Source organism: Equus caballus, chromosome 19 (genome assembly GCF_041296265.1).
Source record: "Equus caballus isolate H_3958 breed thoroughbred chromosome 19, TB-T2T, whole genome shotgun sequence".
NCBI classification, from domain to species: Eukaryota; Metazoa; Chordata; class Mammalia; order Perissodactyla; family Equidae; genus Equus; species Equus caballus.
The window spans coordinates 45,166,694-45,180,489 of NC_091702.1; the positions used below are offsets into that span (position 1 = coordinate 45,166,694).

The 13,796-nt window shown below is 44.4% G+C and overlaps 1 protein-coding gene across 38 annotated transcripts in view; it reads right to left on the reverse strand.

Annotated features, from left to right (window-relative positions):
- Positions 1-13,796, reverse strand: part of KALRN (kalirin RhoGEF kinase) — a 641,465-nt gene that overhangs the window by 57,365 nt on the left and 570,304 nt on the right. For all 38 annotated transcript variants that reach the window (XM_070243654.1, XM_070243649.1, XM_070243655.1 and 35 more), the window contains 2 exons: positions 4,988-5,118; positions 356-422 (listed from right to left, as the gene is read on the reverse strand). In XM_070243654.1, coding sequence (XP_070099755.1) covers positions 356-422; positions 4,988-5,118 — 198 coding nt within the window. The remainder of the gene's footprint in view (positions 1-355; positions 423-4,987; positions 5,119-13,796) is intronic.

Below are 13,796 nucleotides of genomic sequence, written 5' to 3' on the forward strand. Positions count from 1 at the left end.
GCTCACAGCTCTGAAGAAAATATGTCATATGGTTAAACACCAAAGAAAAGCTCTTAAGACAATAACTTGGTCACCTAAAACACCGTGAAATGGACTAGCTCTAACCAAGAGGCTCCCCCATATGCTGCAATATCTGGGGCTCTACTTTCCTCTAAATCTCTTACGGTATTTCAAGGGGAAAAGAAAAAAAATTACCTACATACTCTATTTGATCTATTACCATTTTTAGTTTCATTTCTGCAAATACCCAGGCAGAGTAAAACACACACCCTCAAGTTGAAACACCTCAGCCCAGGTAGGGTCCAATATGCCCCTGGTTGGGTGGCCACCGACCCAGCCTGAGCCATCTACTCACCTCCACCACAATCCCCAGATCCTTGACATAGTCTTTCTCTGTCTGTACCAGCTCGTTCAGGACAAACCTGAGCAGGAGATTAAGAACAGTGAGGGCTCCTCTTTATTGTGAAGCAAGAAATCTTCACACTTAAGTTCACAGGAAGGTTACTTTGGCAGCTTTACGACAAGACCACCCCAAACCCCACATGCGGCACCCCTCGGGAAGGCGTTTACTATAGCTCTCTCTACGACAGGCTCCACAGAAGAGCTGAGGGCACTGAGGCCGAGAGGGCTTTCCCCCATGGCACACAACAGATAAAGAACACCACTCACAACCCAGCCTTCTCCTTTCTATTCTTGATGCTTCCTCCTCCCTCATCTATAACTCAACAGCCGTATAAACACAGGGCAGAAAGAACAACAACCACTTTGGCAAAACTGAGTTATGAAAGCTTTGAGGCCAAGGGATCAACACGAGACTGTTATTCCTTCATTTCAGCTCCATTCTTCGCTTTACAGGAGAGAGACATTTGTCTGATAACCAACCTTTGAGGCCTCAGAGACACTGACATCAAGTGAAGCTTTTGAGACACAGAAGCTACAATTATTCAGATAGGTATCCATGGTAACTGGTCTGCAAAATCCCCAGTCGAGGCCAGCAAGATTGACTGCAGACAATCTCTCATCACAACCTGGAATGCAGCGACCTCCCCACCCCGCACCAGATGCAGGATTTAACAACTTCAAGGACATCTGCTTTCTTGGTTTCTTTCTTGTTAATGATTTCTTCCTCTTAGAGCATTTACTTGGTGCCAGTTCCTTCATCTGGGCTTTCTCTTGCTTAGAACAAAGTAGGTACTGTAAGCCCTATTTTATATAGATGAAAATACTGAGGCAGTATTCCCCAAGATGACAAAGTGAGTAGCAGAGCTGGGATCTGAACCCAGTTGTACAAGAGTCCAAAGACTCTGCTCTTTCACTGTCACCCACTGTCTGGTAATCTACTCAGACTGGCTCTGGAGTCCCTGAGGCATCAAACCCAAACACTTCTCTTTCCGTCCAGACAGTAAGGAGTTGGACATAAAATGCTCATGGCTGTGCACAGGGGCAGGCTAGGTGCCGTGTGGCTTATTGGAGTCCGACTTGTATTATCTAAGTCTGAAAGAGTTTCGCCTGAAGCCACACAACAGCATTTTTGGCCCGAGTGGCAGAAAGGATAACGTTCTGAGCAGTCAAAGAGGGGCCCCAGGACAAGGGCTGTAATCGTTCTCAATCCAGGAAGCAATTCATCTGGGAATTCTTGATCTATACAGCACAGAGAAGCCACCAGTTCCCTGGGTCTGGGGCCTCAGGGTGATGGGGGGGAAACAAAAGGAACACACGCTTCTTTATCAGCACGTCCGGCATGTTCCACCAGCTCCCTCTCTCTAATACACACAATCATGTGTTGTAGGACACAGGAAGGAACTGGCAAGGCCAAATAAAAGCATTTAAATATATCTTTAGCATGGTCCAATTGCTGGTTGGAAGAAAGTGGTAAAAGAAAACCCACAGCAAAGTTGGAGTGGGAACTTGGGGCGGGAAGGGCCCTCTGGAGATGGAATCCAGCTCTGTCTCCAGGCGATATTTTTATCCTAAGCTATCTGCTGAAAGACTGAGGGCTGTCTTGGGCTTTCCAAGGGCTGGATTAGGTGCTGCTAGTGGACATGGCATCGCTTCACTTGAACGGCTGATGAAATACTTGGGGAGATAATGACACATTAAAAAGACGTTCTGAAAAGGTACACAAAAGATTTAAGTTACATGCATCATAAGGCAGTGCACGGTTAATTGCCAAATACGTTGAACTGATGACAAAGCAATTTTTTCATGTTCATTTCTTATTAGTAAAGGTTATTTACAAAGTAAACGTTATTCTTTGCTCCAACTAAACTTCTTCCAGCTATAGGTTCAGACCCCCTTCTAACCTTTATCTTTCATAATGATAGGGAATGGCTGGTCTTCTCCAGAAAATCCCTCAGAGCCTTTGCACTGGCTGTTCCCTCTGCTGAGAACACTCTTCCTCCATTGCTAATGGCTAATTCCTGACCTCCCTCTGGTCTTTCTGCAAAAGTCAGAATCATTTAAAACTGGAACATGGCCTCATCCATTCTCCTGATCTCCCTTACTCTTTTTTTTTTTTTTTTCCCAGCTTCTAACATACTACATAATTTATTCTTTATTTTGTTTATGATATGATTTCTCCCATTAGAAGTGAACTTGGAAGGCTGGCCCAGTAGCACAGCGGTTAAGTCCGCACATTCCACTTCGGTGGCCTGGGGTTCGCCAGTTCAGATCCCAGGTGCAGATCTATGCACCATTTGTCAAGCCATGTTGTGGTAGGTGTTCCACTTATAAAGTAGAGGAGGATGGGCATGAATGTTAGCTCAGGGCCAGTCTTCCTCAGCAAAAAAGGGGAGGATTGGTGGCAGATGTTAGCTCAGGGCTAATCTTCCTCAAAAAAAAAAAAAGAAAAAAAAAGTGAATTGGTCAACAAAAACAAAAATAAACACGTGGGATTACATTATAGGGGCTGGCCTGGTGGCGCAGCCTTAAGTGTGCATGTTCTGCTTCTTGGCGACCTGGAGTTCGCCGGTTTGGATCCCAGGTGCAGACATGGCACCACTTGGCAAGCTATGCTGTTGTAGGCGTCACAGATATAAAGTAGAGAAAGATGGGCACAGATGTTAGCTCAGGGCCAGTCTTCCTCAGCAAAAAGAGGAGGTTTGGTGGCAGATGTTAACTCAGGGCTAATCCTCCTCAAAAGAAAAAGCACTTGGTACATAACAGGTGTTCAACAAACATTTGTTGAATGAATGAGTGACTAAAACTTGAAGACAATTAGGTCTATTCTCAGTCTTTTTCTTCTGGACACATAACTGTTTGTTTTCATCTCTTCTCCATGGGGCTCCCATTTAACCGTTTGATGTCCTACTGCCATCTTCTGGACTAAATCTCAGCTGTCTACATCCCTCAGCCTCTAGTCTCACATAGGGCTTACAAATAAACACCTAGGTATCCAGTCTGTCATTGTGCCCATAAATTACAGCAGCGTAAAGACAAACTACAGAAAGAGGAATGAGACATCTACCAATGGGATTTTCAGGATAGCTCAGGAGACGGAGAGGTGTGGCGCTGGGCGAGAGAGTGAGAAGAGGGAGAAAAGACAGGTAAAGTGGGTAAAGAAGCAGCAAACTCTTGCCCTTTGGAGCAAAACCAGACAATATCAAGTCTGGAAGCAGGACCATGGCTTAAATGACTGCTCATAGCCCCGTTTGACCTAAGTGACAAGAGTCGTGACAGTCTTTGCCAGGACCATCTGCCACCTCAAAGCTCACTTCCCTGATCTGAGTTTTGCTTTGGCTTTACAAAGGGCTGGAACATCAGCTCCAGCTCGGCCTCATCGATGTAAAAAACACCCTGAGAAGCCAAGGAGAATCAGCTTTGTACAAGCCCTAGGGAATTTCCCTTTGGGGATGGTATTTCCCTGCCTCTCTTCCATTCTTGGGGTTCCCCTGAGCACCCATAAAGTTGAGGGGGTAAATACGGAACTACAGAGTTTACATGCCACTTGCTCACCTCCACTATGAAGTGACAGCCCTGCTTCGAGGCCAGGCCCCGGCTATGATGTTTCCTAGGAAACAGTCATAAATGTTCACTTTGCCTATTTCCAGGCAACAGAAGGACCTGGCCTCATTTATTTTTGCTACTCTTCATGTCTATGACCAGGCTAAAGGAGTGATGAGTTTGAAGGAGAAGGGCAGACTAATTAGCAACAGAGAGGGAGCCTTCACGTCTGCCTGCCCACTTCTCACTGTGCTTACAATGTCCCATACCTGGAGCTATGTCCAAGCCTCATTAGGGGCTCTGTTTCCAACACAGAGTTAAACCCTAAACAAGAAAATTCAAGTTTCAGAGGAATTGTGGTTTTGCATTAATGGTATCTGGTACCTTCTTGATCATCGCAAATAATAGAAGATTGACTTCAAATCAGGGTGGATAACTCAAATCTTGCATGACATATGGGTTTTTGTGAAATGGACTGCGATGTGAATTGTACTTACCCCTAACCGTTCAAAAAGTGAAGAGGTTCTCTTGAAACTAAGCCCACCGATGGATGCAAAATTAAAACCTTTGGAGAAGGAGTTGAGAGAGGCCCTGGTCTGGTGGTAAAACAGCTCCCTTTTCTTATATATTACTTTCCTACCACTGAGGAAACATTTCCTTAGATGAAACTCCATCAGACTTTCTGCCACGGATTCTCTGATATGGGACCAGAGTGATAGTCCCCTAGTTCCCTGAACTTTGTCATTTTCCTTCTATCAGCATGTTTTAAATTGCTAACCTTGGTTATAACCATACTTTGTCAATAACAGCTGCTATCTCACAGGAAATATTTCAGCCTAAAATCCTTAAAGTCAGTGCCACGATAGCTCCTTGTTTATCAATGCTACCCTGTACAGACCAAGGTCACCTTTACTCTGAATGAATGACATCAATGGAAACACAGTGTGGGGAATCCCTCTCTAATTCTCCCCAAACTTCCCGCAACCCTTGTCCTCTGTCCACTGCACACATGCACACCAGGGTGGAATGTGGGGAAGCCACTTACATCCTGCCTCTCAGGGCCTTGGCTTTCTGTTCTTCTTCCAGGTTTCTAGGAGGTGTGGGCGGGGTCATCCCCTCATTCAGGCAGCCTGCGGGGTCTTTCAAGCTCCCCCGGTATGAGCCTCCTTCCAGACTCTGAAAAGAGAATGACAAATTACCTTAGAGAAGTGTACACTGAAAAGCCATCTGGAAGCCCTTAGGTCCCCCCAGCCTCGCTGCAGCCAACTTGGTAGATGGGTAGCTAAGGCTGTTCTCATGGAACCTTAGCGAAGCACCAGGAAACCAGGGACTCTCATCTCCTGAGGCAGGAAGCCCAGAGCTGCTGCCTTCTCAGGCAGTCAGGATGTACCTGGTGTCAGGGCTGCCAATTTCCCAGACAGAACCGAAACTGTCAAAGTGACTTATCTCTGGGAAAGAGCTCCAGAGGTAATGCTAATCATTGCAATTCTACACCAAACAAGCAGTTAGAAAAGAAACTTAGTTGTAGGACCATCACATGCCAGTTGATAACGGGAGGGAAGTGACAGGAGAATTGCTTGGTAAAATCAGGTTTGTTAAATCAGCCACAATTGTTTTTGAAGAGGCCAATGAGATGTAGACAAGAAGAGGCCAACAGATTCAGCCTTTTCTAAAAACATCTTTGCTAAGGTTATTTACCAATGGCTTTCTTTAATTTATTAATCCCTTTCATTTCTTTTAATTAAGGTGCTGCAGGATTGAGAAATAAATTAAAGGGATTAATACTGTACTCTAGAAAGAGCTAAGGGTAAAGAATTCTAATCCCAGATCTGCTGGTGACTGGATGATCTTCAATGAGACAACTAAAACTGTTTCACGCTTCAGTTTTTCTCCATTTTCAAATCAGATCTCTCTTTTCTACAGATTTCTAAGGAACAGATAGAGACAACAGTGGGACAACCCCTTGATAAATTAAAAGTGCTCTACAATGATGAGTCACCCTCCCCCACCCCCCAACCATGGATAGAACTGTTAAGAATAAGGATATTAAAAAATGGGGTCAATCTTAACATTCCTACAAGTGCCCTGCAAGAAAGATCATACAGTGACATTTGGCATTTCATTATGCAAATGGAAGAAGCAATGTGGATAAACAGTAAGACTGGAGATCAACGTCAAGGTGGTCAAGGTCAAAGCAAATATGGGAGACTAATCCAAGCTATGCATACAAGATGCCTGTCTACAACAGCCACTGTGGCTGAGGAAAGGCTTCACTTTCATAGCCTTTGAGAACATCACCCCTAAGTTTAAAGTCATAAAGATCAAAAGTGTCCAAAAAGGTAGCAAGAAAGAAAAGGCTTCAGCATGGTTTTAAGCAACCTGCACTTGGAATATCTGTCATGAACTCCTTTAGCTGCTATATTTCAACATGGGCTGAACAGAGGTAGGAACAGTCCAAAGAAATGAAACAAAAAACGAACAAGGTGCCCAATGAGCACTATATGAGAACAGGTAGAGAATATTAATTGAAAACTGAAAAACTTAAAGCTGAGAAAAGATGTCAACCTTTTTTTCCCCTACTCTACCCTCAAATCTACAGAATGTGCCAAGGTCCAGCATGAATTTGTTACTAAAAACTAGAATTAAGAGGACAGGGTCTTCAAACTTGAGGGAGAGAATTTCTTTTAACTTGACAAGGCATTTTACAGAACAAGTAGTCAACCATGGAAGTTGTTATCCAGAGAAACAGCACAGGCTAAAAATATAGAAAGGTCAAGAAGAGTTTAGCTAAATTTATAGATTCAGGATCTGTAACCAGTTATTAAGGAAATGAGTGTCTGGTGCTGAGGCTTGACAAGCCACTGGACAGGCAGGCTTTCCAAGGACATGTGACATGTCCCTTGGTGCCATCACGAGAGACAGGCTCCCCAGGCAGATGGACCCAGCTGGTGATTGATCTGATTACATGCCTTCTACCTCCCCTCTCCCTTTCCCCATTGTTCTATTACAGTCTTTGTTCTGCAGCCTTTTGGCTGGCAGGACGCTGGCTGCAAGGCCTGGGAAACAGGCTTACATCCCTGCCTACAAGGCTCTCCCGTGGAACATCCAGCTTGGTGTGGTCCACTCACAACTCTTCCACACAACGAAGGACATCTGAGGAGTCCAAAGTGTCACACAGGGATTTATGTTCCATCTCCTCCTGCCTGACCTTATACGAGCAAAAAAGCCCGAGTTATCTGCGGGGAACAACTCTCTAAGATGGAGCTGAGAAGGACAGAGGCAGTGAGAGAGGAAGAAGAGGGAAGTTAGGGCTTGCCTCAAATAACAGTGCTGACCAGAAATACTTACAACAATTCAAGAGTGACTTCTTCTGAGGACTTGGCTACCTGTGCTAGAGTTGGGATACTGGGTCCCAGCCAAGGGCAACTAGAGGTGACCTGCAACTGTCTGCTCTGCTCCTGGGGGGGAACAGGCAGCGGTGGCTGGTTGATGAGTGGTGGTCTGTGCGGCCACAGGGAGGACTTCTGCCCCGCAGGGGGCTCAGGCCACAAGATTTTCAGTAGACCAAGGAAAACGTGTACAAAGGAGGGAGCAACAAAAGTTGCACAATGGGTGCATCAATAGTCGGTCCAAGGTCAGGGAACAGAATTAAAAACAGGATTCAAAAAAGTAGATTAAGTATGGAGGAAGGCCGTCTCCACCTTAAAAATGAACACATTTCCTGTCTGCTGAACCTTGGCTCACATACCCATAAAATGGCCTTCCTCTGGGCTCTCATAAGCACCCTTTCCCCATAAGACCCTCTGAGCAGCATTCATTACACAGTACTGTAATTGATCATTTGTTTCTACTAAAGCAAATATTTATCGAGTATCTATTACATGCTGAATATTTGCAAAGTGTTGGAGAAACAAAGATGAATAAGAGATGGCTCCCTGCCCTCCACCATCTAAGCTACAATGAGTGCTCTGCCAGACAGAAGGGGTACCATGGAGGACGACAAAAGGAGCAGGCAGCTCTATGGTGGGGTATAAGGAAGGGAGAGGCTTAATGAGAGAGGTAATGCTTGAACTGAGTATTGAGAAATGACAAGGATTTCATTGGCTACACCAATGGAAGGACATTCCAGGGAGGAGCAGCACTGTGTGTAAAGGATCAAGCTCTGAAACTACATAGGGCAGCCTGGGAAGCTGAAAGCTGTCCGGTATAGGTAGGATGTAGGGTGCATGTGTCGGGGGTGAGCTGGCAATTAACCATGTGTTATATGAGTTTGGGTGAATGCTGAGGAAAGAAGACGTGGGTAGTGAAATAAACACCCCTGGAGAAGTATGCAGGGATCAGATCATAAGGAGTCTTGTGTGTGGCATCAAGAACTTTACCTTCTAAGACCAGCGATAGGAGAATTTTAAGGAAGGAAGCAACATGATTGAATTTAAGTTTTAGAAATATCAGTCTTAACGTTCCTAAGAACTTTTCATGACTTGGGAAAACATCTCTGATAAAATAGTAAAGGCCAACAGACTTATACTTTATATACTAAGATTACATTATTTTTAAAGGGGCCTAGATATATCAATATTTCAACACTGAATATGCATAGATGATAGTAAAATGAGTGATATAATTTGTGTTCATACTTGTCATTTTTCCAGTTTTTCTTGAATGAGCATATATTGCTTTATTGGTCAGAAAAGAGCTATCACATTTTTTTTTTTTAAGTAAGAAAAGAAAAGAAAGACCTCTCTGGCAGTCACATAGAGAGATGTCAGACTGAAATCTGGGAGGAAACGGTTGCAACAGTCCAAGCATGAGAGGATTACGAACGTCAACCCTAGGCTATCAGCCCCATTAAGGAGGTTCTGTGCTTGACCTCAGAGCTGGCAAACAGTAGGGCTCTAGGAATTTACTGAACATACTATGGAACTCTTTGGGGGAGGTCAAAGCTCATTTGATGAGAAAACAGGTAAGGGTGCTGGCCAGCACCACATACCACGCCAACCTCTTAGCTGCCCCACCCTTCTATAAAAATTCGTATAATATTCTTTGGACAAAAATAATAGATCGCAGTCATTCCCAGGCAAACTGAGGGTGGGTGTAGGGAAGACCAGTACGTAGTAGGAAAACTGAAGTCTGGATTTTCCAAGCAAATGACATTTCAGATTTGTGACTTTGTCTTACACTTTATTTGGTGGAAATTTAAACTCCTCTGTTTCAACAAGCTCGGGAATCTTTTCCACAGAGCGATGCCAGAAGAACCCAGTTCCTGAAAACACACACCTCCATAATGGGTAGGAAGGGGCCATGATTTCCTTCTTTTAGAAGACTCTGAACTTCTGCTAAGTCTACCTTGCCTTTGACAAAGCAAGCCGATCATCTAAAGGAGAGCAAAGCACACACACAGCAGCCTGGCCTTCGCCATGTTCCATGGCCCACAAGGCTAGCCGAGGGAGGTGAATGCTACTGAAGCAGGAGAAGGAGAGAGAGACAAGTCTTGCTGAAGTAGGTAGAACACATTCTCAGGATGCCAGGGCACCAGGGAGACTGAATAAGAGCTCAGTCCTGGCCAGCCCCGTCCCTAAAACCAAGAGACCATTGGCGCCATCCTGAGCCCAAGGGACTACTGTGATGTGCCACCTGAGGACAAGAGCTCAGGGAAGGAGCTTGCTTTCTTTCCAGAGGCTCAGTCTTTCATCTCAGGCAGGTGGTAGATCCTGGGGTTGCGTAGAGGCACACTAGATTCTCACACGGCCAGGAAGTTCTTGCTCCCCAAACTTGAGTAATAAAACCAAACCATATACATTGTTAAGATATTATCCTGCAACATTCACCCAACCACCAATCTATTGGCTGACCAGTACTGTGTCCCTGTGCCCAGGGTGTGGCTACAGAAGATGAACTATGACACGGTTCCTTTTCCCTGCCTTTCACGATGCAGATGAGGTGGCTAAGAGCTAACATTGGTAGGATGCCTGCTTATCAGTTTACAAAGCACATTCACACCTTACTCAATTATTATCATAACTCTCTTAAGATTAGTTTCAGGTGGATAGAATCATTTTGTTGACAAATGAGATAAAAGAGAAGTTCAAGTAGATTAAGTAACTTCCCCAGGGCTACAACAAGTAGCAGAGGCAGGACTAAAACCTAGGTCTTCTGATTCCTTATACACTCACCACCACCACTGCCAGTCCACATGTCTAGGAAAAGCTTTACTAAAAATCACACAGGGAAAGCAGGAGGAGCCCTTAGTCCTGGCTCAGAATTAAAGAAAATACGTTACTTCAAAACCCAGGAAAAGTACATTAGCTCTATTTGAAGGAGGTGGGTGGGCATCCTCTCTTGGTAAACAAAAGCACTAGTTAAAGACCAAGGGTGGCAGGCAAGAACTCGGAAGTGTCCTTTAATGTCTAGAAGGACTTGCCAAAGGAGATTCTAGGGGGGCTTCAGAGGTTTCATCTGCACTGCAGGTGAGCGGAGAACATCTGCCCTCGTTCCCTAACAGCAGATCTCAAGCAGCAGAGACCACAACTCCCTGGGTGGGAAGCCTTGGTGCAGCCATAACCATGTGACCATAAAACACCAAGGGCAGCTTTGGGACTCAGAGACAAGGGATCTCACAGCTTTCGGGCAGAGCTAGGGGGCCCAATGAATTCTAAGCGCAGAATTTGGTATCATCTCCTGAGCAACCAAAAAAGAAAGCAGGAAGAATCCAAGCCCTAGATATAAAAGTCCAAGCATACCAGATGCTCCTGTAAAATTTCCCGACTCTGTAAATTGGACAGGACCTTATTAGTTCGTCTTATTCGGAACTAAGATAAACTTCCACCCACGGGTCTAGGTTCCGCCCTCCGCAGCAGCAAAGACTGAGACCAACCCTCCTTTCCCACAGTGGTGCTTAATTATTAGGAGACAACTCTCATGTGTCTTCTCTCTCTAACTTCTCCCCACACTGAACCTCGGTTTCTTCAACTTTCCTTCAAATGACATGGACCACATAGTACTGGTTACCTCCTCCAGGGCCCTTCCACTGAGTTCAAGAACAGTTTAGAACGCCATGTTCAGAACCTGATATGTGACTCACACACAACTCACGACAGGTGTGGTCTGAAGAACTTTGAGTACAATGGGGCTATTACCGCCCTTGATCTGTACATTGTACTTTCATTAACCTATGCACCTATGTGTGCCTATGACCACACTGACTATTTCGGCAGCTGTCACACTGTGGTACTTACAGTCAAATAAAAACTCTACAACTTTTACAGGCTCCAGATCTTACCCTCTTCTAAGCTAAAGAGGTGATGAGGAACAGGAATTCAAGTCTTGGAGGTGAAAATGCAACTCAATATTCTCAAACATAGCTGAGGCAACAACTACCTACTGTTGCTCCATCGGTACCCCATGGTGGGTACGTATTTGGATGGGAAGAAAGAGAAAAGTAGAGGAAAAGACAAAGGCTCAAATTTTGGTGAAAAGATTCTGAGAAATCAAACCACTGCTCCCTCATTCCTTTCCGTGATATGGGCTTGGTTTTATATGTTCGGCCAAAGAAATCTCTGTAATTCTGGGCTCACTGCAGGTCCTCGAGAAGTAGTTATTGGTGGACGAAGTAAAAGCCCTTATTATGGTAAACTCACCACAGAAAGGCCATTCATCCAGCAAACATTTGTTGAGAACCTGTTATAGTGCCAGTCAACTCCACACCATCCTGCACTCCCTCTGCTCTGGGAAATTTGCTCTTATGGGATATTGCCTATATCTGCACTTGCATGTTTAACACCAGACCCATTGACCACACAAACTAGAGGTCCAAACAGACTCCCAATAGTGCTAAGGTGAGCAGTAGCAGTAGGAAAAAGCTAATCCAAAATATGGAAAAATACAGACTTTTGGAAACAAGTGTTTACTGATCTAAGTGTAAAAACTGCTATATACCAATGGAGGAGGCAGAAATAATGTCCTAAATGACTAATCATCTAGCTGGGGAGGCGAGCTGCAAATGAAAAGATTAAGATATTTTAACAAATATACAACAGGACCGTCTGAGAGCTGGCCTAGGCAGCATGTGGCTTATATAGTAATTGCTGTGGGACTCCAAAAGAAATCTGGCCTGGGCTGGTCAGGGAAGTCTTTGCGGAGAGATGAGATTTGAGGGCGACTGTGACAGATTATTATTATGCTTTAGACAGGCAAAATAAGAGGGAGAACATTCCAGAGAAGTGGGGTGGTATGAACAGAAACTTGGAAGGAGGAAAGGCAAGTGCATGTTTGGGGACAGTGAAGAAAACAATCTGGTTGGAGCACAGTTCATCAACCAGCATAACAAGTAGATGTTGGAAAGGCAGGTTGGAGACGAGGCTACAAAACTTTAGAATACTGGGTAAGTGTGGACTCTCTCTATGGGCCAGTGATTTCCAAACTTTGATTATATACCTCTATCAATAAACACAGTTTTGGTCATACACTCCCAAAACATGTAACTTTTTTATAAATTATATTTCTGTGCTATTGTATTATCATTATGCACACAATAAAACACACACAAAGCCATTTTAAAATGATGAGATAAAGAGATTCTAATATTTTCTTTCTGCACCTCAATGAACTGTCTTGTGTACCTGAAGGCACCCCCACATTGTAGACCACTACTCGTGCAGGCAAGAGGGAGGCAATAGCAGCGCTCGTGGAAGACTCGGCAGGAGACGGAGGCCCGGAAGGTGGAAAGAAGTGAGGAAAGATCAAATGGCTACTGCAATAGTCCAGGCATGAGGTTAGGGCCCAGGTTCCGGTAGTGGGGAAAAAAAGATGATTTTTACGGGAAAAAAATTTAAACGATATTTGGAGAATGAAGAGGGTGTATGGATCAGTGTGGAGAGAAAAGGAGAGCAAGTGAGGAGTTCAGACAGAGGTGTGCTTTGAAAAGCTGATGTAGTGTCCATGAGAGCACTCACTTCCCACCAGTGGGACAGGCAGAGATGGCAGAACAATGGACAACCTTCAAGAGTTTGACATGAGTTACTAAAAACATCAGCCAAGAATTATTTTTAACTTATGAAGAAAAATTTAGAAGGAAAAGAAGAAAGCCATAGTTTTAAATATCATTGGTACTCTATAAGCTAGCATATTTGAAAAGGGAGTTACTGTAATCAAAATTATCATCAGGCAGCTTTCCCTAGAGAGCACCCATCATTTTCCTCTAATTCCTGCGCCAAGTGGAGAAGGGTTGAAATGGTGCTGATTAATAGGACTGTCCAGCAGAAGTCTGGCGGAAGCACAGATATTTATCCTAATGAGAGTTGCAGGAAAAATCAAATGAGTGACATGGATGAGAGCAAAGGACAGGAAAATGCTTCAAATTGTCATCCTGTAGTGATACACTTAAATGTAACAACATGGGAGTAGAGGAACAACTCTATCCAAAAAGGAGCTCTTTCACCAGCATTATCATCAGCCTGAACCAGCTCAGACTCATAACCCTTCTCTCCAGTGGTCTGATTGGTCCGTGAGACAGTCACAAGCTGGACCAGTTTTCAGCGGTTTAGGTTCAGTTCTTTCCCCCATGATGGGGCCATGCACCATCTGCCTTAATTTCTTGACGTGAGGTATCCACATACTTTTGCCAATTCTTCTTTATGATTGCAATCTACTGTTGCAAGACTTGCAAGGTAGAAGGCTATCTGAGGTCCCTGAATAAAATTACCGAATGCCTTCAAAGATCCAATCCGTGTTCCGTGTCTTGGCAGCAAAGTCAGCTTCAGCGCTAACCAGACAGACAAATGCCACTTCCCTGTAGGCCAGGGGACCAGGCTTACAGGGAGGCTATTTTGTCTTGGATACTTTTCACCTTTCATTAA